Below are 23,301 nucleotides of genomic sequence, written 5' to 3'. Positions count from 1 at the left end.
GATTTACTTCTCTGTCAGCTGCCCTGGGCACCCGAAACATACTGCTGAGGAAGGTCGCATGACCGTTCTTGTGGTTTCTCTTTGCTTCCCCATCATAAAGTCATTTTTCTGCAGGGAAGCAAAGAAATCTGCGGGGGACATAAATTCTGAGCATGTGCAGTGACGCAGAATTCCCCCAGGAGTAATAGTATTTAGATGTGACATTCTGAGTACCGTTATCAGACCCGAAGAGCTCGGTGTAGCTCAAAAGCTTATTTCTTTCACCAGCAAAAGTTGGTCAAATAAAAGATATTACCTTGTCTCTCTAAGGGCAGGTCTACACTACAGGGAAAAGTCAACCTAAGCTACATAATTTGAGTTACGTTAGTAACATAACTCAAGTTGATGTAGCTTAGATCCACTTACCGCGGTGTCCACACTACGGTATGTCAATGGGAGACACTCTTCTGTTGACTCCCTTACTTTTCTTGTTCCGGTGGACGGGAGAGCGATCTGCGGTCGATTTAGTAGATCTTCACTAGACCCCCCAGTGGATCGATCGCCACAGTATTGATCCACCGTTAAATGGAAACAAGCCCTAACTTGCACCTTGTCTGTAGAAGTGTTTCAGAAGAATTCAACTTGAGAGCACCTTCCAAAAAAACCACAGAAATGATTCTGACTACTGGATATACAACAGTCAATGCTAAGATAATTTTGAGACTATTTTAGTAAAATGTTTTAGTTTTCCTTTCTGGATAAATGGGCACTGCACAGATTTTGTTTGTTTTAGATTTAGCTCTTACTTAGTAATTCAGAGTATTATACAGGAGATTGTCAAAAAAAAAATACGAAGAAATTACAAATAATTCTATTTACAAAATGCCACTCCAAACCTGGACATTGTACAAAATTCAAAGCACATATAAAAAGTTAAAACATTGAAAACTACCCTTGAAATAAAAAAGTAGAAAACAGAGCAGTGAAAAAATGTCCATTGTACGTGACACCACTCTGGAAAGAGAAAGGAAATTAATTTACAATTCTCAGAAGAGACTAAGTAAAAATGTATTTTGCCTAGCTGCCTTTTACAAAGATATTACTTTTATGTTTGTCTTTATTCAAGGAACATGTTTTATAATCTTGACACCAGAGTTTATGGAGACCAGATAAACAACCGCCCACCAAAATGAGGTAGGAATCTTTTTGGCAGAGACCCACAAAGATCTTCACAAGACTAAAAATTCTAACCTTATTTGGAAAATGCAGAATTTCAGTCAAACTGTATTTATACTATAACTGTTCTTAAAAACAAAAAACAAAACAAAACAAAAAAAAAAACAGTTCATAGAGCTGGTTAAAAGAGGTGTATGAAAACCAAGGTCATCTTTATAAGGAGACAGAGTTGTGAAACCCCCCCCCAAAAAATCAACCCATTATAATTCCAAAAGATGATGTCAGACCATCACAGGCAGGGAAATTTTATTTTGAAGCTCACCCCGCTTTGTATGTTCCTGGTTTCCTTCAGTAAGGCTTATTTTTATTTCAGTGGAGTTACAGGTAAGTGCTGTGAATTGATAAGTGCAGAGATTGCTGAAGTGTAGCCAGTAGAACAAACGTACTCCAAGGTCATCCTCATTTTTAATGCTGAGAGGTGCAGTCCTAGCATGTTAAGATGAAAAACTAGACCAGTGAGGCCTGGTCTACACTATGAGTTTAATTCGAATTTAGCAGCGTTAAATCGAATTAACCTTGCACCGGTCCACACAACGCAGCCATTTATTTCGAAATAAAGGGCTCTTAAAATCTATTTCTGTACTCCTCCCCAACAAGTGAGTAGTGCCAAAATCGATATTGTCATTTCGAATTAGGGTTAGTGTGGCGGCAATTTGATGGTATTGGCCTCCGGGAGCTATCCCACAGTGCACCATTGTGACCGCTCTGGACTGCAATCTGAACTCGGATACACTGTCCAGGTAGACAGGAAAAGCCCTGCGAACATTTGAATTTCATTTCCTGTTTGCCCAGCACAGGAGAGCACAGGTGACAGAGAGCTCATCAGCACAGATAACCATGCAGGCCAATAATCAAAAAAGAGCACCAGCATGGACCGTACGGGAGGTACTGGATCTGATCACTATATGGGGAGAGGATTCAGTGCTAGCAGAACTTCGTTCAAAAAGACGAAATGCCAAAACTTTTGAAAAAATCTCCAAGGGCATTATGGAGAGAGGCCACAATAGGGACTCAGAGCAGTGCCGCGTGAAAGTCAAGGAGCTCAGACAAGCTATCAGAAAACAAAGGAGGCAAACGGTCGCTCCGGGTCAGAGTCGCAGACATGCCGCTTCTACGCTGAGCTGCATGCAATTCTAGGGGGGGCCGCCACCACTACCCCACCTCTGACCGTGGATTCCGAGGCGGGGGTAATCTCATCAGCCACACCTGAGGATTCTGCGGACGGGGAAGAGGAGGAGGAGGAGGATGAGCTTGCGGAGAGCACACAGCACTCCATTCTCCCCAACAGCCAGGATCTTTTTCTCAGCCTGACTGAAGTACCCTCCCAAGCCAGTATCCAAGACCATGACTCCATGGAAGGGACCTCAGGTGAGTTTACCTTTTAAAATATAAAACATGGTTTAAAAGCAAGCGTTTTTTAATGATTAATTTGCCCTGAGGACTTGGGATGCATTCGCGGCCAGTACAGCTACTGGAAAAGTCTGTTAACGTGTCTGGGGATGGCGGAAATCCTCCAGGGACATCTCCATGAAGCTCTCCTAGAGGTACTCCAAAAGCCTTGCCACAAGGTTTCTGGGCAGTGCAGCCTTATTCCGTCCTCCATGGTAGGACACTTGACCACGCCATGCTAGTAGCAAGTAATCTGGTATCATTGCATGACAAAGCCTGGCAGCGTATGGTCCCGGTGTTTGCTGGCATTCCAGCAACATCTGTTCTTTATCTCGCTGTGTAATCCTCAGGAGAGTGATATCGCTCATGGTAACCTGGTTGAAATACGGGAATTTAATTAAGGGGACAGAGGTGGCCGTTCCTACTGGGCTATTTGCCTGTGGCTGAAAAGAAATCCTTCCCTGCAGTTAGCCAAGCGTGGGTGGGGCGGGGGGGGGAATTGGCGCTGAGCTTTTTGCCTTTGGCTAGCAGGGATCTTCCCTGACACCAGCCACGCGGTGGGGGGAGGGGTACAGCGATCATCCCAGAGAATTGGATGGGGGGGAGGGTTAAGTTTGTTTTCTGCTGCTGAAGGTTAACAGGAAAACTGCAGAAGTCAACGGGCTTTGCTTGGTATGTGGGAAAGGAGGGTGCAGAAGCCGAAAGACAATGGCTTACCATGGCTGCATGCAAGCCGAATTCTGTCGCCCGGACCTGCGTCTGTGATCTCTAACACCAAAGCCACAGGCACTCAATAGTAAGATGGAAAATGCGACCTTGTACTGAAATCACATGTGCTACGTAATGTGAATAGTGTTTTTCACCATGAAAGAGTATAAGCATTGTTCTGTAAAATGTATCTTTTTAAAAACTTCTCTCCTTTGTTCCATCCCTCCAACAGCTGCAAATTTTTCAAGCCTCCCTCCTCCGTCCCGAAGGCTATCTCAGATAAGGCGGCAGAGAAAGAGGACGCGAGATGAGATGTTCTCGGAAATAATGGAATGCACCCGCAACGAAAGAGCTCATTTGAATGAGTGGAAGGACATGGTATCTAAGTACAGGAAAGATGCCAGTGAACGTGAGGTCATGAGGGACGCTCGAGATGAGAGGTGGCAGGCTGCAACGCTGGGGCTGCTGCGTGATCAAACGGACATGCTCCAGCGTCTGGTGGAGCTTCAGGAACGGCAGCAGGATAACAGAGTGCCGCTGCAGCTGCTTTATAACCTCCCTCCCCCGTCACCATGTTCCATAGCCTCCTCACCCAGACGTGTACGATCGCGGCAGGGGAGGCTCCGTGCACCCTCCCACTCCAGTGGACAGCCCAACCAAAAGGCTGTCATTATATTGAATTTTTTCAGTGGCCTTTTACTTCCCTCTTATCCTCCTCCCAAACCTCATCCGGGTTACCTTGTCGGTTCTCTCCCTATGTTTATAATCAATTAATAAAGAATACATGATTTTTAAACGATAGTGACTTTATTTCCTTTAAAAGCAAGCTGTGATTTAAGGAGGGAGGGTGGTTTGCTTACAGGGAATGAGTCAATCAAGGGGGCGGGTTTTCAACAAACTGAACTTTCACACCGTAGCCTGGCCAGCCATGAAACTGGTTTTCAAAGCTTCTCTGATGCGCAGCGCTTCCTGGTGTGATCTTCTAATCGCCCTGGTGTCTGGCTGCGCGTAATCAGCAGCCAGGCGATTTGCCTCAGCCTCCCACCTCGCCATAAAGGTCTCCCCCTTACTCTCACAGAGATTGTGGAGCACACAGCAAGCAGCAATAACAATGGGGATATTGGTTTGGCCGAGGTCTGACCAAGTCAATAACGAGCGCCAGCAACCTTTTAAACGGCCAAATGCACTTTCTACCACCATTCTGCACTTGCTCAGGCTGTAGTTGAACAGCTCCTGACTCCTGTCCAGGCTGCCTGTGTATGGCTTCATGAGCCATGGCATTAAGGGGTAGGCTAGGTCCCCAAGGATAACTATAGGCATTTCAACATCCCCAACGGTTATTTTCTGGTCCGGGAAGTAAGTCCCTTGTTGCAGCCGTTTAAACAGATTAGTGTTCCTGAAGACGCGAGCGTCATGAACCCTTCCCGGCCAGCCCACCTTGATGTTGGTGAAACGTCCCTTGTGATCCACAAGTGCTTGCAGCACCATTGAAAAGTACCCCTTGCGGTTTATGTACTGGGTACCCTGGTGCTCCGGTGCCAAGATAGGGATATGGATTCCATCTATCGCCCCACCACAGTTAGGGAATCCCATTGCAGTAAAGCCATCCACTATGACCTGCACATTTCCCAGAGTCACTACTTTTCGTAGCAGCAGCTCAGTGATTGCTTTGGCTACTTGCATCACAGCAGCCCCCACAGTAGATTTGCTCACTCCAAATTGATTCCCAACTGACCGGTAGCTGTCTGGCGTTGCAAGCTTCCACAGGGCTATCGCCACTCGCTTCTCAACTGTGAGGGCTGCTCTCATCTTCGTATTCTGGCGCTTCAGGGCAGGGGAAAGCAAGTCACAAAGTTCCAAGAAAGTACCCTTACGCATGCGAAAGTTTCGCAGCCACTGGGAATCGTCCCACACCTGCAACACTATGCGGTCCCACCAGTCTGTGCTTGTTTCCCGGGCCCAGAATCAGCGTTCCATGGCTATAACCTGCCCCATTAACAGCATGATCTCCAAAGCACCGGGGTCCGCGGTTTGATAGAATTCCATGTCCATATCCTCATTGCTCTCGCCGCAGCGCTGCCGTAGCCTACTCCTCGCCGCCTGGTGTTGCAGGTTCTGGTTCAGCATAAACTGCACGATAACGCGCGAGGTGTTTACAATGTTCATGACTGCTGTCTTGAGCTGAGCTGGAGAGTCTTCTCAAAAGAGGGAGAAGACCATAAAAAGAAAGGGGAGACAAAGAAATCTAAGACCACCCCTGCTCCTCCTCTCTGTCCATGCTTGCCGTGGTATGGCGTCTGCACTGTTCACCCAAGAAAAAGGCGCGAAACGGTTGTCTGCCGTTGCTTCCCTGGAGAGGGGGGAGGATGTACCCAGAACCACCCGCGACAATGTTTTTGGCTCCAACAGGCATTGGGATCTCAACCCAGAAGTCCAATGGGCAGAGGAGACTGCGGGAACTATGGGATAGCTATGGGATAGCTACCCACAGTGCAACGCTACGGAAATCGACGCTAGCCCCGATACATGGACGCACACCGCCGAATTAATGTGCTTAGTGTGGCCGCATACATTCGACTTTATACAATCTGTTTCCAAAATTCAAATTATATAAATTCGGATTAATCCCGTAGTGTAGACATACCCTGAGTGGCTAGGCTGAGCAGCTGCTACAGGACTACTATACTGTCAAATTACTGCTTAGGAAAACAAGTGATCTGCTTCATAACGGATAAAGTATTCTGGATTATACCTTTGGTTACTAAAGCTACACAGAAGCTTGTGCACTTTAAACAAGACAATGGGCAAATCCTGCTCACCTTATTCAAGTAGTCCCACCCAAATCAGTGCGTGGATAAGGCGTGTATAAATATCCCTTAATGGGGTTAAAAAATTACTTGATATAAAATAATTATACAGTATCAACTATACTAATGACGCTTCAATTGTTCAGTTAATAAACTTGGATCAGAAACAGATTCCACCTTGGACAGAACAACATTACAAACCCTACCAAAAATAATATTAATAAATAATTTAAATCAAATGCATACAACCTCCCCTGTCAATTATTTAGGTTTCACTTGCTATGTTGGAGACAGCAAACAAGCCTACTAGTTATCCAATCATCCATAGTCTTTCAGAAAAAAACAGGGTAGACAATATCTACATTTCTAGGGTACAAAAATCTGCATCCTTTCAGCCCTTCTTTATATAGAAGCAAAAAAGGAGTCAAAACCCATCTCTCCCCCCCCCCCTTCCCAGGTTACATTTAAAGTTAAAAAAATCTAAGGGAGTAATACTCCTAGAGACTACTGTGACAGGTCTGGTTGAGCGCCCTCTCTTGGCCACTTACAAGACTGCTATGGGGTAGATGCAGCTACTGAATCCCCATGTATTTTAACACCCCCACCCCACCTCCAACTTGGCCAAACTGGTCTCTCAGCTCAGTCACCCGCCTTAGCACAACTATAGTGTGGTCAAAGCACAGTCATTCCCCATTGCTCTTGGTCTGGGGAAGACCTGATACTGCCTTGCTAGCAATGCTGGGATCCACATAGTCAGAGAGGCATTCATGATACAGCAATGTTCATAGCGATACTTCATAATATCAACCTGAATTTGTAAGTTGACACGATTTGGAAAACTGAACAATTATCTCTTCTGAAATCAATGGCAATAAGCTTTACTTCCCTCTTGGACATGCCGCTGCTTCTGGGAGCTGCTTGAGGTAAGCACTGCCCAGAGACTGCACCCCTGATCCCCTCCTGCGCCCCAACCCCCTGCCCTGATCCCCCCGGGTCCCCGCCCGGAGCCCCCCCCCCCCCCCCCCCCCCCCCCCCCCCGCACCCTGCCCCAGCCTGGAACTCCTCATTTCTTGCCCCACCCCATAGCCCACACCGCCAACCAGAGCCCACACCCCCTCCCGTACAATTTCCATACCCAGATGTGGCCCTTGGGCCACAAAGTTTGCCCATCCCTGTACTAAACAAACAATTTTCTAACATTTAAAAGTAAGTGCGAAACATGCTGATTTTGTTCATGTTAATGGTACTACTAATCAGAAACATTACAAATTGATATTGCACAAGCCCAAAGAGGATGTATGTTTAGGGACAGACAAAATCAGCAGGGTATAAAGCACTGCTAAAAGAGAATCCAACTTCTTAACAATGACAAACTGATGAGGAAATTCATCTGTTAAGAATACGTACTTCACATCATCAACAGCAGGTCACTTGGGCTTTTTACAGTAATTTTAAAGAATTTAAATCAAATCAAATAAAGTATGTTTGGCACAACTATACATTTCTTGAAAGACAGAAAACACTACAGCGCAATACAAGCTAATAGGGCCAAAGCAGTTCCCATGCCTCGCTGCATTAGGACACAGGAAATACTGCTATTTTGGCTATCCCCTTCTCTCTGCTAACCAGACATGTATTTGATAAATCCATAGATACATCAGATGACACACAAGAACACAAATGGAATTAGGCTATAACAGAGAAAAATAGCACATTTCCAATTAAGTGGCACCATAGGTTAGTGCATCTGCCTTTTAATTTTGGAGACCCTTCATACAAGCCACCAGATTCCTAAATAACATGTAGGTTGCCTGGAAAAAGTGTGTACAGTGAGATCAGCCTTTTCCCAATTTGTTCAAATCACAACATGTACCACACAATTCGTTCTTGATGGCAATCAGAGATTAAGATACCCTGTTCTGGAGCAGGTACATTGGTATAAGTGCTTGTGTAATGCTTGTCCATACCACGCCATGTTCAAGCTAATACATTAGTCACTCGTTTTCATGGCCATTAAAATTCACCCAGGAATAAAATGAAGGTCACAAACTGTTTCTCAAAGTTCACACAATTAACTGGAACGTGATTAGGGGAATGCCTAAGTACTGCAAATAACTAGTTACTAATTCAGTAATAAACATTTTGTCTTGATCGCAGAATGAATTAATGCCCCTGGGTGGTGCTAAAGGGCACGGTGAAGCTGAGGATACAATAAAACCAAGGTTCCGACAGTTTGCAATCATTAAAGGTCCTACGGCATTTTCTTCAGTATTAATGTTGTTACTCCACGATATTTCCCACTGTTATGCCCATGAGAAAGATTTGAATAGATCTAGCCAGGGTTCTAAAGTTTCACCCCATGTTATATACAGAAGTTCTTTGGGACAATCCAGATTTCCTTGTAAGGGGGAAGCCTTTGATATGGAAGGAGTACCGGCTTAGGGTCATTTTCACTCCGCTCTGTACCAATGGTATCCTTGTATTCAGAGCTTGTTATACCGTTCAGCTTGCAAAAACAAAAGCAGTTCTTTTGCCAGTAAAAGATAGTTACAGACACCTTCAGTTTGGATGCACTTGGAGCTGCAGAAGTTGCCATCTTGTTGACCTTACAAGAGTGGATTTGATAGGGGTCCTGATTTTGCCATTTATTCTATTATCAATACCCTGGAGGTCAGCCTGGAGCCTTTAAAAAAAAAATCTTATGGACAGAAACCTACAGTTTACAGTATAGTGTGGACTATGATCTCCCTATTAAATGGAGACCTATGTCTCAAACGTATACAACAGAAAATACAACTCTGATTTTACTGGTCTCCAATCAGAATGAATAAAATTGGAATAAAGGACAACAATTCCTGCTGTTTCTGTCCAGCTAAAGCAGACATGGCCTTACACATGCTGTGGAAATGCTATATGGCTCATGATTTTGGAAGGTAGCATGACCAGGGATTTCCCACAAGCTTCAAGTTGTGGTCCTATAAATAGAGCCCTGCAAATCTGCAGATATCCTCTTTATATCTGCGGATTGGATACAGATACAAATTTTGTATCCACGCAGGGCTCTACCTATTCATACCACAGCTGTTCACACTGGGAAATTCCACCATCTCTAAAAAAACAACAAGGAGTCTGGTGGCACCTTAAAGACTAGCAGATTTATTTGGGCATAAGCTTTCGTGGGTAAAAACCTCATCTCATGTGCCTTCCTAGTAACTTAAAAAACACACACCATATTTTAGACCTCAACTTCCCCACCTATACAGAATTAATGAGCTTTGCAATTTGGCAGCCCCAGAAAGGGTGGCATATAAAAGACTTGAGAGTAGAACATTTTCAAAACTTATGGTCTTCATTGACATGTATAATCAATACACCGTTGTTCAGCTGTAAGCCTCTTGATCTAACTTCCACTTTTGATGCTCTCCATTCACAGAATGCCCTGTGACCAGTCTTCTCTACTTCCTTTTCCCCACTTCCTCTCTGCCATTGCTTTTCTTGCTTCTGATGACCTGCATCTAGTCTTCTTTAGATTGATCTACAGTTACCTACAATCTAATAAATTTTTTAAATAAAATAGCAGGGGTGTTATTTTACTGTTCTAGACAAATTACAGTTTGGGTAATAATATTTCCCATTCCCTTGCATTTCCAACTGCATAGGTACTCACTTCCTACCCTAAAATTTTGTGTAACGTTTCCGTTAACTAGCTGTCGCAACCCAGTAACAGGTAAAGTAACTCATTACAAGCACTCAGCCATCGGAATGAACTGTGTACTAGTATATAAAGTAAGTGGTTAGAGAGAAAACGTCTCCTTTACATACAATACACATTTCTACAATTTACAACCAACTTATTTACTCTACTTGTAACTGCAGAGTAGGTTCATTATGCCATCCCACCTAGGATTTCTACTGTTCGAATCTACTAATAAAATTGGATTTTAAACATAAAAAGGAAGTCAATATGTTCCGTATTAAAATCTCTTGGGGCTAGGTGTCTTGAAACCAATTTGCTAGCTTCTGTGTTATCCAGTATAATTACAGAATGTTAAGATCCTTATCTGAATTACTCAGTTCAAAAAATAAGTCACTACTTTGTTACATTTTATACAATTCCATATCATAATCTGGAGATCCCTCTGGAGAGGGCCAATGAGTACATAAATGTGCTTTTCGGCCAGTTAATGTAATTTTTAAAGTATATCGTTTTTCCATTTCAAAATCCTAGTGATGACGTTATTTGCATTCCTGAGAATCTTCTCCTCCACTTTCCTATTTTTTTCTCTTTGAGCCCCCTTCTCTGCCGCAACTTCAAAGCAGTCAGTGCTGCAGCTGGAATCACCATCTGGAGTAATTGTAGAGCAGCATGTGGCTGGCCATCCTCGCCCAGGACCACACAGCCAGCTGTAAGTATCATGGAATCCCATGCAAAGTAGCGTACAGAACCCCATGTAGGTTCCTCCCTGAGACATTTCCCTCCACTTCCACAACTCCTCCTGTCTGCACAAAGCCACCTTTGAGCAACAATGCTCCCCAATCACTAGACTGCATAAGATTTCAAACCAAGTCACATTTATTTTAAGAGGAACTGATTTCCCAGATACAAAAGGGTGGTTCATAGACCGCAGAGGTTGCAGAAGCCTGGAGGGGAGGAGAGTCATTCAGTCAGTGGTGCCTTCCCAAAACACAGGGTGCTCTGAAGCATGAGGGAAGGGCAAATATCTGACAGAAACCACACACCCTAGAAGATTTCAGATGCTGAATTATTACTTTTTTATCATTCAGTGTAAAATTTACAGTTTCAATCTAAAGGAGGATTAGGCTGCAGAACAAGATTCTAGAACTAGCTATCCAGCCTATATCTTTCCCTTGGAATCTGGCAGCCCCCACCAGGAAAATTGCCATCTAGAAACTACATGAATTACTAGGCTCTTTCTTTTCAGTTTGCTGAGGGATGACAATACATTTGGGGGGCAGCCCCTCTTCGAACAGGAAACCATAATACCTCTATTCCTCACAAACTGTTGCCAGTAGAAACCCTGAAGAGTAGTTTTAAGGCTCGGAGCCCACGGAAATGAGTGATTTCCTATGGTAGTTTCTCTGCCCTGTCCCCTGACGTTAGGACTGTCTCCTTGCAAGAGAATCAATAGACTCATAACCACAGCTCCCAGTAAAGTGGCAGCAGTAATACTTTGGGACTCCCCTCTCTGGGTAAACAACAGTAGCTTTGTAGTGAAGGGATTGAGATCAGTCTCTGGAAGCAGCATGACACTCTTTAGAGAGCCAGCACATCATAATAGAACAAATCACCCTTTACAAGCATCTGAAGTGTGGCACAGCTCCTCCAGAGCTACTTCTGTATTGGCACAGTTTTAATCATTACTGGCTTTGTGTTCTCCCCCACATGCCCTTAGATCACATTTTGATTAAAAGGTTTCTTATTTAAGAGATGTTGTCAAAGGATAGGGAGAAAAATAATCACTAGAAGTACCGGGCACGTCACAATATAGGAATGGCCTCAAGACAGCAGTTACATAAACCGTGTATGCTGTTGGCACAATATAGCCAAAATACCAATGGCACTACCAGCCTCTTGACCGATGAACAGTGAAATTAAACAATCAGAATCAAAGTCCTGTACTGAAACAGGCACGCTTTCCAATACTTCTGAAAAGATATAAGGAAGGAAAGGGACAAATATATTTAACAGGAGTTAAACGTACAAGGATGTTGGATGCATCTAATAACTTAAGTAAGAGCCTTTTATTTATCACATAACTTGTATACAAGTCTGATTAATATTTTAGCAGTGAAATACCAGAATATTTATTACAATGTTAACATATATTCAGCATTTGCAGAAATGAATATTAATAAGTCAAATACAAACCCAAATATTTAAATCTTAAGGCTGAATGAAATATTTTTATTGTTAAGCGGCCAAAGTATACAAAGTTTGGTCTGAAGCAGAAAATCCAGTGACAAGAATACTTGAAGAGTGTTTATTGTTTCCAACATATTTATCAAGCAATCATTTGAGGCAAAGCTGGTATTCTACTGCCATCTACAGGAAGAGAATGGAACTGTTTCCAATACAAAATATTCCACAGCAAGTCATATAATTACCGAAAATGTCTATACTTCCATTGTGGTATGCAGTGTTTATGTAGCCGTGTCAGTCCCAGGATATTACAGAGACAAGGTGGGTGACATAATATCTTTTAATGGACCAACTTCTATTGGTGAGAAAGACGAGCTTTCGAGCTACCCAGAGCTCCCCCCCCCCGCACCCCTGTGACTACAGTGGTGTTAACAGGCCACTTCACCTTGCACGGTCCCTTAGAATAGTGGTTTTCAAACTGCGGGTCGCGACAGAATGTAAGGCTCTGGGTCAGCACCACTGACCGGCCGTTAAAAGTCCTTTGGTGGTGCTGCCCGGCTAAGGCAGGCTAGTCCTTACCTGTTCTGACACCGTGCTGTGCCCTGGAAGTGGCCAGCAGCAGGTCCGGGTCCTAGGCGGGGGGGCCTATGGAGCTATGCGCACTGCCACTGCCCCAAGCACCGGCTCCACACTCCCACTGGCTGGTTCCCGGCCAATGGGAATTGGGGAGGGGGGTGCCTGCGGGTGAGAGCCGCTTGCACACCTCTGCCTAGGAGTCGGACCTGCTGCTGGCTGCTTCTGGGGCACAGCGTGGTCCGTGGTGCCAGGACAGGCAGGAAGCCTGCCTTAGCACCCCCGCCGCACCGCTGACCGGGAGCCACCCAAGGTAAGCCCACACCCCAATCCCCTGCCCCAGCCCTGAGCCCCCCCCAACCCGGAGCCCCTCATTCTCAGCTCCATTGGGTTGCGGGCTTCAACAATACTCTTCAACTGGGTTGCCAGAAAAAAAGTTTGAAAACCACTGCCTTAGAATATGTATTAACTACTTATGCTAAACTACCTGTTCGCCCTGGTATTTAGCTGTGATTCCGAGGTTATGTCTACTACAGCTGTCATAATTTTATGTTGCTCAGGGGTATGAATAAACCACACCCCTAAGAGATATAAATTATGCCAGCATAAGCTCTAGTGTGTACAGCGCTATGTCAGCGGGAAAGCTTCTCCCACCAAGGCAGCTTCTGCCACTCGTGGGGGTGGGTATTTTATGCCGCCGGGAGAGCTCTCTCCCGCCACCATAGAGCATCTTCACCACAAACGCTGCAGGAATAACATATATATTATATATAACATATAACACACACACACACACACATACATATACACACACAGCAATGATGATTGTGAAGCTTGGTTGAGGTGGTGAAGTCAGAAGGTGGAAGAGGGTGGGATATTTCCCAGGGAATGCCTTGCTGCTAAATGATGAACTACCACTGGGATGAGCCCTCAAGGGTTAACACATTGTTGTTAATGTAGCCTCATACTTACAGCACGAATGGAGGGAGGAGAAACTATAGATGCGGCAGTGGCTGCAAACATTCCTTGTTGAAACTGAACGTGATGATGAACCCACGCTATCCCACTGGAGCACACCACTCCCTCCACTATCCAAACTGCCGTGTGGGCCATGTGTGTGTGAGAGAGAGACACACATTGCCCCTTTAAATACGCTGACCCCACTCTATGTACGCTGTCTTTTTAAGCAGATCAGCAAGTTGAGACACCAGCTGCTGCCAGCAAGCTCCCTCCATCCTGAGTCCTGTTGTGTGTGTGTCCCCCCGCTCTGTGGAGATGGGGTACAGGAGTGGGGAGGGGTGGACACCCTGACATCAGCACCCCTCTACCTCCCCCCCAACTCACTGCACAGCAAGCAGGAGGCTCCTGGGAGCAGCTCCAAGGCAGAGGGCAGGAGCAGCACATGGCAGTGGGGGAGGGACACCTGAATTGCCCAGCAATTGATAGCCTGCTGGGTGGCTGCCGCACAGGGAACTTAGGGGAGCGGGGAGCTGATAGGTGGGCTGCCAGCCCACCCTGGTTCCAAGCCTCCACCAGCTAGCTCCAACGGGCTGCTTTTCCTGCAAGCAGTGGACAAAGCAGGCAGCTGCCAAACAACATTATAAGGGAGCATTGCACAACTTTAAACGAGCATGTTCTGTAATGCAGTGGTCTCCAAAGTGGGGTGTGCGGCAGGAGGAGTGTTTTTTGTTGTTGTTGTTGCTTCGGCGGTTCGGGTGGGAGTCCAAGCGGGTTTTTTTTTTCGCTTCAGCAGTTCAGGTGGGAGTCCGAATTTATTTATTTATTTTTTTGCTTCAGAGCGGCAGGGGGGTGCGTGATCAAAAAAGTTTGAAGATCACTGCTCTAATGGATCAGCGATGTAACAATGAAACAACGTTAACTGGGACAATGTTACGTGAGGATTTACTATATAACACATCACAAGATTGGTGAGCAGTGCAGGATCCATGCTTTCAGGCAGAGATGGGGGGCACACAGTTTACAGGGGCTGTTGAAAAATATCAGGAAACGTAGTCGGAAGCCCATGGAATGATGGGACAGAAAAAACTGCATCATGGTACGGTGAGCCCACACTCATCATGCACAAGTTGCACAGTGGGATAGCTACCTACCACTGATCTCTCTCAATGCTAGAGCACCAACTGTGGATGCACTCAGCTGACACAAGGCACGTTGTGTGAGCATGCACAATCAATGTAATTATAGTGGTTTATGATCGTTGGCATAACTTGCGTTGGCTTAACACTGTAGTGCAGACATACCCTGAGGGCTTGTCTTCGTGTACAGTGACACAGCTGCGCAGCTGCACCAGTGAAGACACTACTACGCTGACGGGATAGCACTGTCTACACACAGGGTTAAGTATAACTATATCACTCAGGTATCGTGGATTTTTCACACCCCTGAGCGACAGTTACACTGATATAGGTCTGTAGAACTGGTCCAAGTACCTTTCCCAGACCTAAGGAAGTGCTCTGTGTAGCTCAAAAGCTCATCTCTCTCACCAACAGAAGTTGGCGCAATAGAAGATATTACCTCACCCGTCTTGTCTCTCCATACTTTTATTGAATTATATTTTTGTACTAGGGTCCCAACTTCAAAATGTTTTCTCTTTACGACAGGGGTGGCCAACCTGTAGCTCCGGAGCCACATGCGGCTCTTCAGAAGTTAATATGCGGCTCCTTGTATAGGCACCGACTCCAGGGCTGGAGCTACAGGCACCGACTTTCCAATGTGCTGGGGGGTGCTCACTGCTCAACCCCTGGCTTTGCCACCGGCCCTTCCCACCCACTCCCCTGAGCCTTCCATACCCTCACTCCTCCCCCCACAATGCCTCCTCCATGAAACAGCTGATCAGGAGGGAGGAGGAGGCGCTGATTGGTCAGGCTGCCGGTGGGCGGGAGGCGCTGGGAGCGGGAGGGGGTGAGCGGATGGGGGGCTGCTGACGTATTACTGTGGCTCTTTGGCAATGTACATTGGTAAATTCTGGCTCCTTCTCAGGCTCAGGTTGGCCACCCCTGCTTTAGGAGACAGAAGTGCCTGGAAGTTACAATGGCCACATTAGAGCTCCCACAAACTGTTTGGTCATTATTTTATTTGCCCACGTTCCTAAACTTTTCTGTAACCTTATGGTGTAGAAGGCTATGGAGAACTCAGCCATGAAGAGATGAAAGACGCTAAAAGGAAATAGAGAGAAATCTAAAAACAGATCTCTTCTGTGCATGCAGTCCAATAACACTGGCCTCCTTGCCACTAAGCCCTACTTTCTGACAAAACCAAATTGGCTGAAAAAATATTTTTATAAACTCACAAGATCCTAACACCCTAGAGGAGGGTTTTGAGGTTCTGGAAACAAAGGTCAGCTCATTTACCTCATTTACAACTAATTGCACTCTATGAAAAAAACTGAGATCAGGGTCAAAAACACAAACAAGTGGAGAAGAAAGCATGTTCCAGAAACAAAACAGTGGCTGATTTTGTGTCTCAGAAGAAACATTAATAATCATAAAAAAAAAAAAAAGAAAGAAAAGAAACAAGTACTATCTTAGGCCAGGTTTACACTCTACATTTACACTGGTATAACTATGTAGCTATGGGGTGTGAAAAATCCACACCCCTGAGTAACGCAGTTATACCAACTTAACCCCCAGTGTAAACAGCACTGTGTCAATGGGAGAGCTTCGCCCATCAACCCAGCTACCCACCTCTCGTGGAGGTGGATTAACTACCCCCCAACAGGAGAAGCTCTCCCGTTGGCATAGTAGCATATTCACTGAAGCATTATAGTGGTGCAGCTGCACCAGTACTGCTGACCCACTGCAGTGTTGTAAGCATAGACCTGCCCTAAGAGTGATGTGGGTTATCAAATCTCATGCTTCACAGCATCAGGTGACTGGACTGCATGTGGGTATCAGAGAGAAATTACGCACAAAGTGCACAGCATTGACCAGTTGACTAAGTGCATTATGCAGTAAGGAAGCATGGAGGTTGCCTTGTTCTGAAGCCTCAGATACTTTTCACTGCCAGAGAAAGGCCAGTGCTCTTAGATGAACAAGTATTCTGATCCACTATGGCAATTCCTATGTTCCTTCCCATCCCCTGTCACGCACCAATGGAAGGGGGAAAAAAGGAAAGCATCAGTGAGAAATGCCCAGCATTGCTGTAAACATCACAATTGTGAGGGAGATTTTCTGGAGTTAATGGAAAATCAAGATATGGCTGGCCGACATCTGGGAACTGATTGGACGACTGCTAAGGAGATGATATGACAGATCTTCAGGTGGAGCCAGTCATCCACTCTGCTCTTGAAGCACCCATTATCCAATAAGGAAAAGGAAGCCCTCATTGGCTTTCCCCCAACTGTTCACACCATTTCCCTCAGATGGTTGCCATGGCCATCATCTTCAGATTAAGACCTATGAACCTGCTAAGAGAGCTCAAAAGGAGGAAGCATAGATATAACTATTATGTTGCTCTTTTTAAAAGAAATGTTAAGGAAAGCTAAGATAGTGCTATTCCAAGTCAGCTGGCATGGACCAGCCGGGGTTTTTTAACTGCAGCATAGACAGACCCATACTGACCAATTAACCTCTGCAGAAAGTTAAGGTGCAGCTTTCACAGGCTCCTGAATTAGTCCCATCCCTAGCATTCCCACGACAGACTGTACGTGCTTTCTCAATGGTCTGCCAGATGTAAGTGCCTTGAAACATTTTCTTGTTCAATTATACTCAGTAACCTAGGGCTTCTGGCCAGTGTAGTTTTGAGCCCAACGATATATTACCATTGAAGTAAACTGATACAAGCAAGGGCAAAATCTTGATATTCCCGAACCATTTAACCTGTAACGAAGGAGAGGGAGAGCATCTGGCAATGGAGCATGTAGAACTGGCCAGACATATCATGAGATCCCTGGTTTAGTGGAGGAGCTTGGGACCCTTAAGTCCACACCTCCATTACCTCTTTTTTGCATGTCACTCCACATTTTACTCCACTCCAAATGCACATGCAGCAGAGAGAACCACAATCTCAAATTAATTATCAGAATTTAACCTACTTTCACCCTGCTATAAGCAAATACAGAGCAGCAGTACAGCATAAACATGATGGGGAGAAAAGATAGGGACAACAAGGGGGTGGAAGAGAGGCAGAAGGGGAAGTAAAAATAAAGGAGGGGAAAGATGCTTCCAATCTGGACCAATACTCCAGTTGGAAAATAACCCCTCTCCCCACTGTGTGTCATCTTCCCAACCCACAAACCTCAACAGTGTAACAATTATAGGTGAAGAGCAATGGTTTAAACAAGAAAAAAATAAATTTTCTGGAAGCTAGGTAGAACCCACTCGCACCATTTCGAACATAATACTGTCACATATCACAAATTAAGAGTCAATCTGAATCAGTAATTGAAGTCTTCCAAATATTTCTTGGTGCTGCTGAAAGCAGTTCAAGGTTCAGCTAATGACACCCTATCCTGTGAGTCAACACTGAGCCAATGCCTCAACATGATTTTATAGGCATTGCGCAGTTGGGTTGCCTTAAAAACAATGAGGATCTGAACTCATGTAGTCATTAAAGAAAACATGGGACTTGCCATAAGAAAAGCATTGTTAACCCCAGTATCCTGGCCAAATTCCAACTCTTGCAATTACATTCTGCCAACCTAAATCTCCCTTGCTGTTTCAATTGGATATGACATTTTTCTTTACTTCCGGCCCTGAACTACAACATAGTATTTTGCAATGTTGAATAGCTGCCACATTTCAGTGGTGGTGAACATTATCTACAGAGCTACATACACATACATGGAGTAGATGAAGCACTTTACAAACTTAGGGGTCTTTGGGGAATGATGATGCTATATACATTTAAGATACTACATTTCATCTTTTTTTGCACTCACTTCCAGCTTTTTCTTTTCCTACCATGGCACTCAGATTAAAAAGTGGAAGTATAAAAAGTCACAAAAAGGAAAGAGAGGGGGGGGGAAAAAAGAGGAGACATGAGAAAGGGGCCCAATGAAAGATTGAAAACAAGACTTAAAGGACCAGACACAAGAAAAGAATCTCAGAGCAGGTCTACACTATGGGGTTAAGTCGACCGAAGTTACGCAATTCCAGCTACGTCAATAACGTAGCTGGAGTCGATGTAGCTTAGGTCAACTTATTGCAGTGTCTAGACCATGCTGGGTCCATGGCAGAAACCCTCCCGTTGACTTACCTTACGCTTCTCGTTCCGGTGGCGTACCGGAGTCGACAGGAGAGCGATCTGCGGTCGACTTCGCAAATCTTCACTACCCTGAAGGCTGGGCTATGCTACCTCTTAAGTTGATGTAACTTACATCACTCAGAGGTGTGAAAAAGACACCCCCTTGAGCGACGTAAGTTACATCAACTTAAGTACTGTCCACAACAGTGCTATGCACGTCTTCACCAGACGCGGTGCACCCAGAACCAGAGACAAAGAATAAAGTAAAACAAATCAAGAATTGAACAAGAACCATCAGTCAAAATATAGGCCATTAAAAAATCCTGATTGCAGCAGAATGTGATGTCAGAAACAAAAATATAGAATGGGAAGAATTAATGTGATAACAATAAACCATATTTACAATTTGCGAGGGAAGGAAGAGAAGGGAACATATAACCAGGTCATCCCAAAAATTACTCACTGCCACAAAAACAGAAAAAATAGCATAAATAGTGTTTCTATCTGCAAAGAGGTTTACAAAATTATAGCCTAGTGCTGCAAACACTATCAGGAATTATGAGTAGTGGGAAATTAATAAGGTTTGTGCATGTGAGAAAAGACCTAAAGGGACAGGTCCTTAATCCTCAAAGGTCATGTGAGGGAGGTAATAGCCCCATTTTATATAAAGGAAAACTTTGGGCTGGTCCACACTAAGCCCCCAGTTCGAACTAAGATACGCAACTTCAGCTACGGAAGTCGAAGTACCTTAGTTCGAACTTAAAGGTACTTACCACGGGTCCACACGCGGCAGGCAGGCTCCCCCGTCGACTCCGCATACTCCTCTCGCGGAGCAGGATTACCGGCGTTGACGGCAAGCACTTCCGGGATCGATTTATCGTGTCTAGACAAGACGCGATAAATCAATCCCAGAAGATCGACTGCTTGCCACCGAACCAGCGCGTAAGTATAGACATACCCTAAGTTAGAAAGGTAAACTTGCCACAGGCCACCGAGGGAATCAGTAGCTGGAATCAGAACGCAAGACCTTTTGGTTCTTAGTTCCGTAGCCAGACCATGACTCTCAGTTTAAAGTATTATTTAAATGTGAACACTATTTGGCAAAAGTGTACATAACTCCTTAGTTTACTGACAAAAACAAAGTTTGCTATGATTTGCATTGCAGGGCCAATATAGTCATGGAAGAACAGGCAGACTTTGCAGCTGGTGATTTCAGCCATTAGGATATGGGTGGCATGGGATCTGAAGCAACAGCTCATATTTAAGATACTCAGTTGCACGTATCCATATACAAAAACCAAGTTATTGTTTTCACTAGTAAACTGACGATATTTCATTTCAGAAGTAACTGATAGCAAAACATGGAACAAGAAGATGATGCCATTTATAGCATCTTTTTGGACAATGCCTACTTTCAACCTTGCGATTTCAATCAGAAACAAAAAAAAAATATCTATAAAGACATTTACATTTATTCTTCCTTGCTAGTTTTTGGTCCATAAGAAGTCACGTATAGCAGTTCCAAATACTCCACAAGAGCCACAACTACTGTTCAGAAAGACAATAATTTGAACAATACAAGTAGTATCTAATAAAAAAAGTGACACATTGTGATGGTACAAATATAGGGTACAACATGTTTGTTTTGTATTTGTACAAAACATAAAAATAAAAAAATGTGTTTAGGGGAAAAAGTACAATAGAAACATTCATTGCACAACACTGTTTACAGTATGCAAGCCAACTAATGTTTTTGAATGCATTTGGATACGAGTATCCCAAAAAGCCATTAGTACTACTAATAAAAATCCCTAAAAATATAATTTAAGAAATCTAACACTTTCCCCACTAGGTGGCAGCAATGATTTAGCCATCTGGGCCAAATGAAGATAGAACCAATGGGCTGATTATTGTATACCTCTTAATTACAGTCTTAAGCAAAGCATCACTGTCCGCTGCAGTCTGCTAATAACTATAACTTCTTAGTAGGATCTAGACCTGGTAGGACCTAGAGATTAAAAAATACATTCCTAAGAAACATTTCTACTTCCAATGCCAGATGAAGGTTTTCCTCCTCTACTAGAGATACCCAATGAAAATCTGTTTGCAGGGTAAATAAAATATCTTATTTCCTACCCAGTTTATGTTGGGAATGAAGTGATGACCCCCACAATACCCTGCGGCCCTCATTTCTGAGCTGCCGCAGGCGGCGACACTGACTTCAGAGCTGGGCACCTGGCCAGCAGCTGCTGCTGCTCTCTGGTCACCCAACTCTGAAGACAGCGCCCCTGCCAGCAGCAGCACAGAAGTAAGGGGGGCAAGCCCACTGCCCACCACAGCCTCCTGTTGTGTCACGACCCCCCCCCAGTTACAACCCTAGCAAATTTCAGATGTAAACAGCTGAAACCATGAAATTGACTATTTAAAAAATCCTATTACCATGAAATTGACCAAAACGGACCATGAATTTGGTAGGGCCCCAGTTATGTCTAGTCAGTGGCTAGTCAAACCAGCCTCAACCAGTAGAACATTTAAAAGAAAACGTAGCCTTCATCTATCTTCGAGACACTAATAACCGCACACCACGCCAGCCACGTCCCATGGCTTTACCCACCAACTTGTCCCAAATCCCGGGCGCAGCTCCTGTGGACGGTTGAAACTGCAACATGGCAGAAGAACAGACCGACGGGAGCAGGGGCATTTTTATTTTTTAAGCGAACGGGCAGGCGCCAACCCCGCTGCTCTTCTGAGGTTTCAGGGCCCATCCCCATGGCCTCGGGGCAACCCCAGCCCCAAACTCTGCTCGGTCCCAGGGAGGCTCGCGGGGCACTTTCAGGAGGAGACTGAGGCGTTGGGTTTGTTTAACCCATGAGGCCTTCCCCGTATGGCGCCCGTAAGCGGTGACATCAACTGTCCGTCCCGACCACACCGCCCGGTCCCCGAGCCCAGCGTGTCCGTCCCAGCCCCGGCCCCAGCCCGTCTGTCCGGCCGCGGGCGCTGCTACCTTGAGGACGCCGCTCATCTTGGCGAGCAGGGCCCGGAACTCGTGCGGCGCCGCCTCGGGGTAGAGCTGGCCCCGCAGCAGCTCCTCGGTGATGCCCGCGTGGCCGTAGTACGTGGCCTGCGCGATGCCGCTCAACAGCCCGCTCAGCGGCTTGGAGCCCTCGGGCGGGGGCTGCTCCGCCGCCATGCCGGACCGCGGAGCGAGCGCCGGCCGGACCGCCGGGACTACAAGTGACGGGGGCCGGCCGGGGACAAACCCAGCGACGGACGGAGCCCGCCGCGCTCTCCACAGCGACCCCTGCCGGCGCCTCTGCACGCGGCTCTGGCCCGAGCGAGCCCTTCGCTCCGGCGAGCGCCGCCCTCAGGCAGCCGCCCCACCCTAGCGGCTCTTCTCCCTGGAGCCCGCTGCGCCTCAAGGGGCCAGGCGGGAGCCTGAGCCAGCCCTGGAGCCCTCCCCCCTCTGTGCCACCCAGCCCGCTCCTCCCACAGACACCCCCGAGACAGCAAGCCCCAATCAGGGCCGGCTCTAGGTTTTTTGCCGCCACAAGCAAAAAAAATTTTGGCTGCCCCCCGTCACAGCCCTGGGCTCCTCGCTGCACCCTCCTGCCGCCCCAGCCCTGGGCTCTCCCCACCATCCGCACCTCCCTGCCGCCCCAGCCCTGGGCTCCCACCCCCCTAACCCACACCTCCCTGCAGTCCCAGCCCTGGGCTCTCACCCCCCTGCCGCCCCAGCCCTGGGCTCTCACCTCCTTCACCCGCACCCCCTTGCTGCCCCAGCCCTCGGCTCTCCCACACACACACCCTGCTGCCCCAGCTCTGGGTTCCCCCTCCCCCCCCCCCACCATTGCCACACACACCCACCTCCTGCTGCCCCAGCCCTGGGATCACCCACTCCACCTGCACCCTCCTTCCGCCGCAGACCTGGGTCACTGGTAACTCGTTCCCACGGCAGGTCATTCAGCAGGAATTTTAGATGTGCACAGAACACAGACAGGATTAGTTCCCACATGGTTACAGAACTGCAGTAAAGTGGATCAATTTTCAGCTTGTGTGATTGGAGGATATCTGGATGCATATTATAAGACTGTCCTAAATAAATGAGGAAAAGTTGAGGTGCCTTTATTATTCTTTTGTTCCACTCTTTCTTTCTATGGGGAATTTCCCAGTGCAATATCACTGTCTTCCTTTTAAACAAACAAACAAAAGGCAATGGCTGTTGAAAATAGCAATTCCAGTCCTAAGAACCACTGAGAAGCATTTCTTGCTCAATTTTATCCTACTTTTTCTACAGCAAGTTCCAGTGGATCAGTATATTTGATTTGGGAGAAATGAAGTAACAGCTGCCCAAACTGAGCTTGAGCACTCCTGAATTATGAGGTGTTCAAATCTGAAAGGCAGGTGCTGGGCGGGAGGGGAAGCCTGTGGCTCCGCAGGGGAGCACGGCAGCATGTATGCAGCAGCGTGTCTGGCTTCATGCAGCGCCAGACACGCTGCTGCATACATGCTGCCGTGCTCCCCTGC

The 23,301-nt window shown here is 46.0% G+C and overlaps 1 protein-coding gene across 2 annotated transcripts in view; it reads right to left on the bottom strand.

Moving 5' to 3' along the window:
- COMMD1 (copper metabolism domain containing 1) overlaps window positions 1-22,039 on the bottom strand; it is a 119,006-nt gene extending 96,967 nt beyond the window's left edge. The window contains exon 1 of one of the 2 annotated variants that reach the window (XM_034764169.1): window positions 21,782-22,039. In XM_034764169.1, coding sequence (XP_034620060.1) covers window positions 21,782-21,967 — 186 coding nt within the window. In that variant the 5' untranslated portion in view covers window positions 21,968-22,039. The remainder of the gene's footprint in view (window positions 1-21,781) is intronic. The other variant, XM_034764171.1, reaches the window with a different exon arrangement.
- Between the last annotated feature and the right edge of the window lie 1,262 nt (window positions 22,040-23,301).

Source organism: Trachemys scripta, chromosome 3, assembly GCF_013100865.1.
Source record: "Trachemys scripta elegans isolate TJP31775 chromosome 3, CAS_Tse_1.0, whole genome shotgun sequence".
In the NCBI taxonomy this organism is placed as follows: Eukaryota; Metazoa; Chordata; order Testudines; family Emydidae; genus Trachemys; species Trachemys scripta.
The sequence above is the reverse complement of the archived record's forward strand: the minus strand, read 5'-3'. Positions and strand labels throughout refer to the sequence as shown.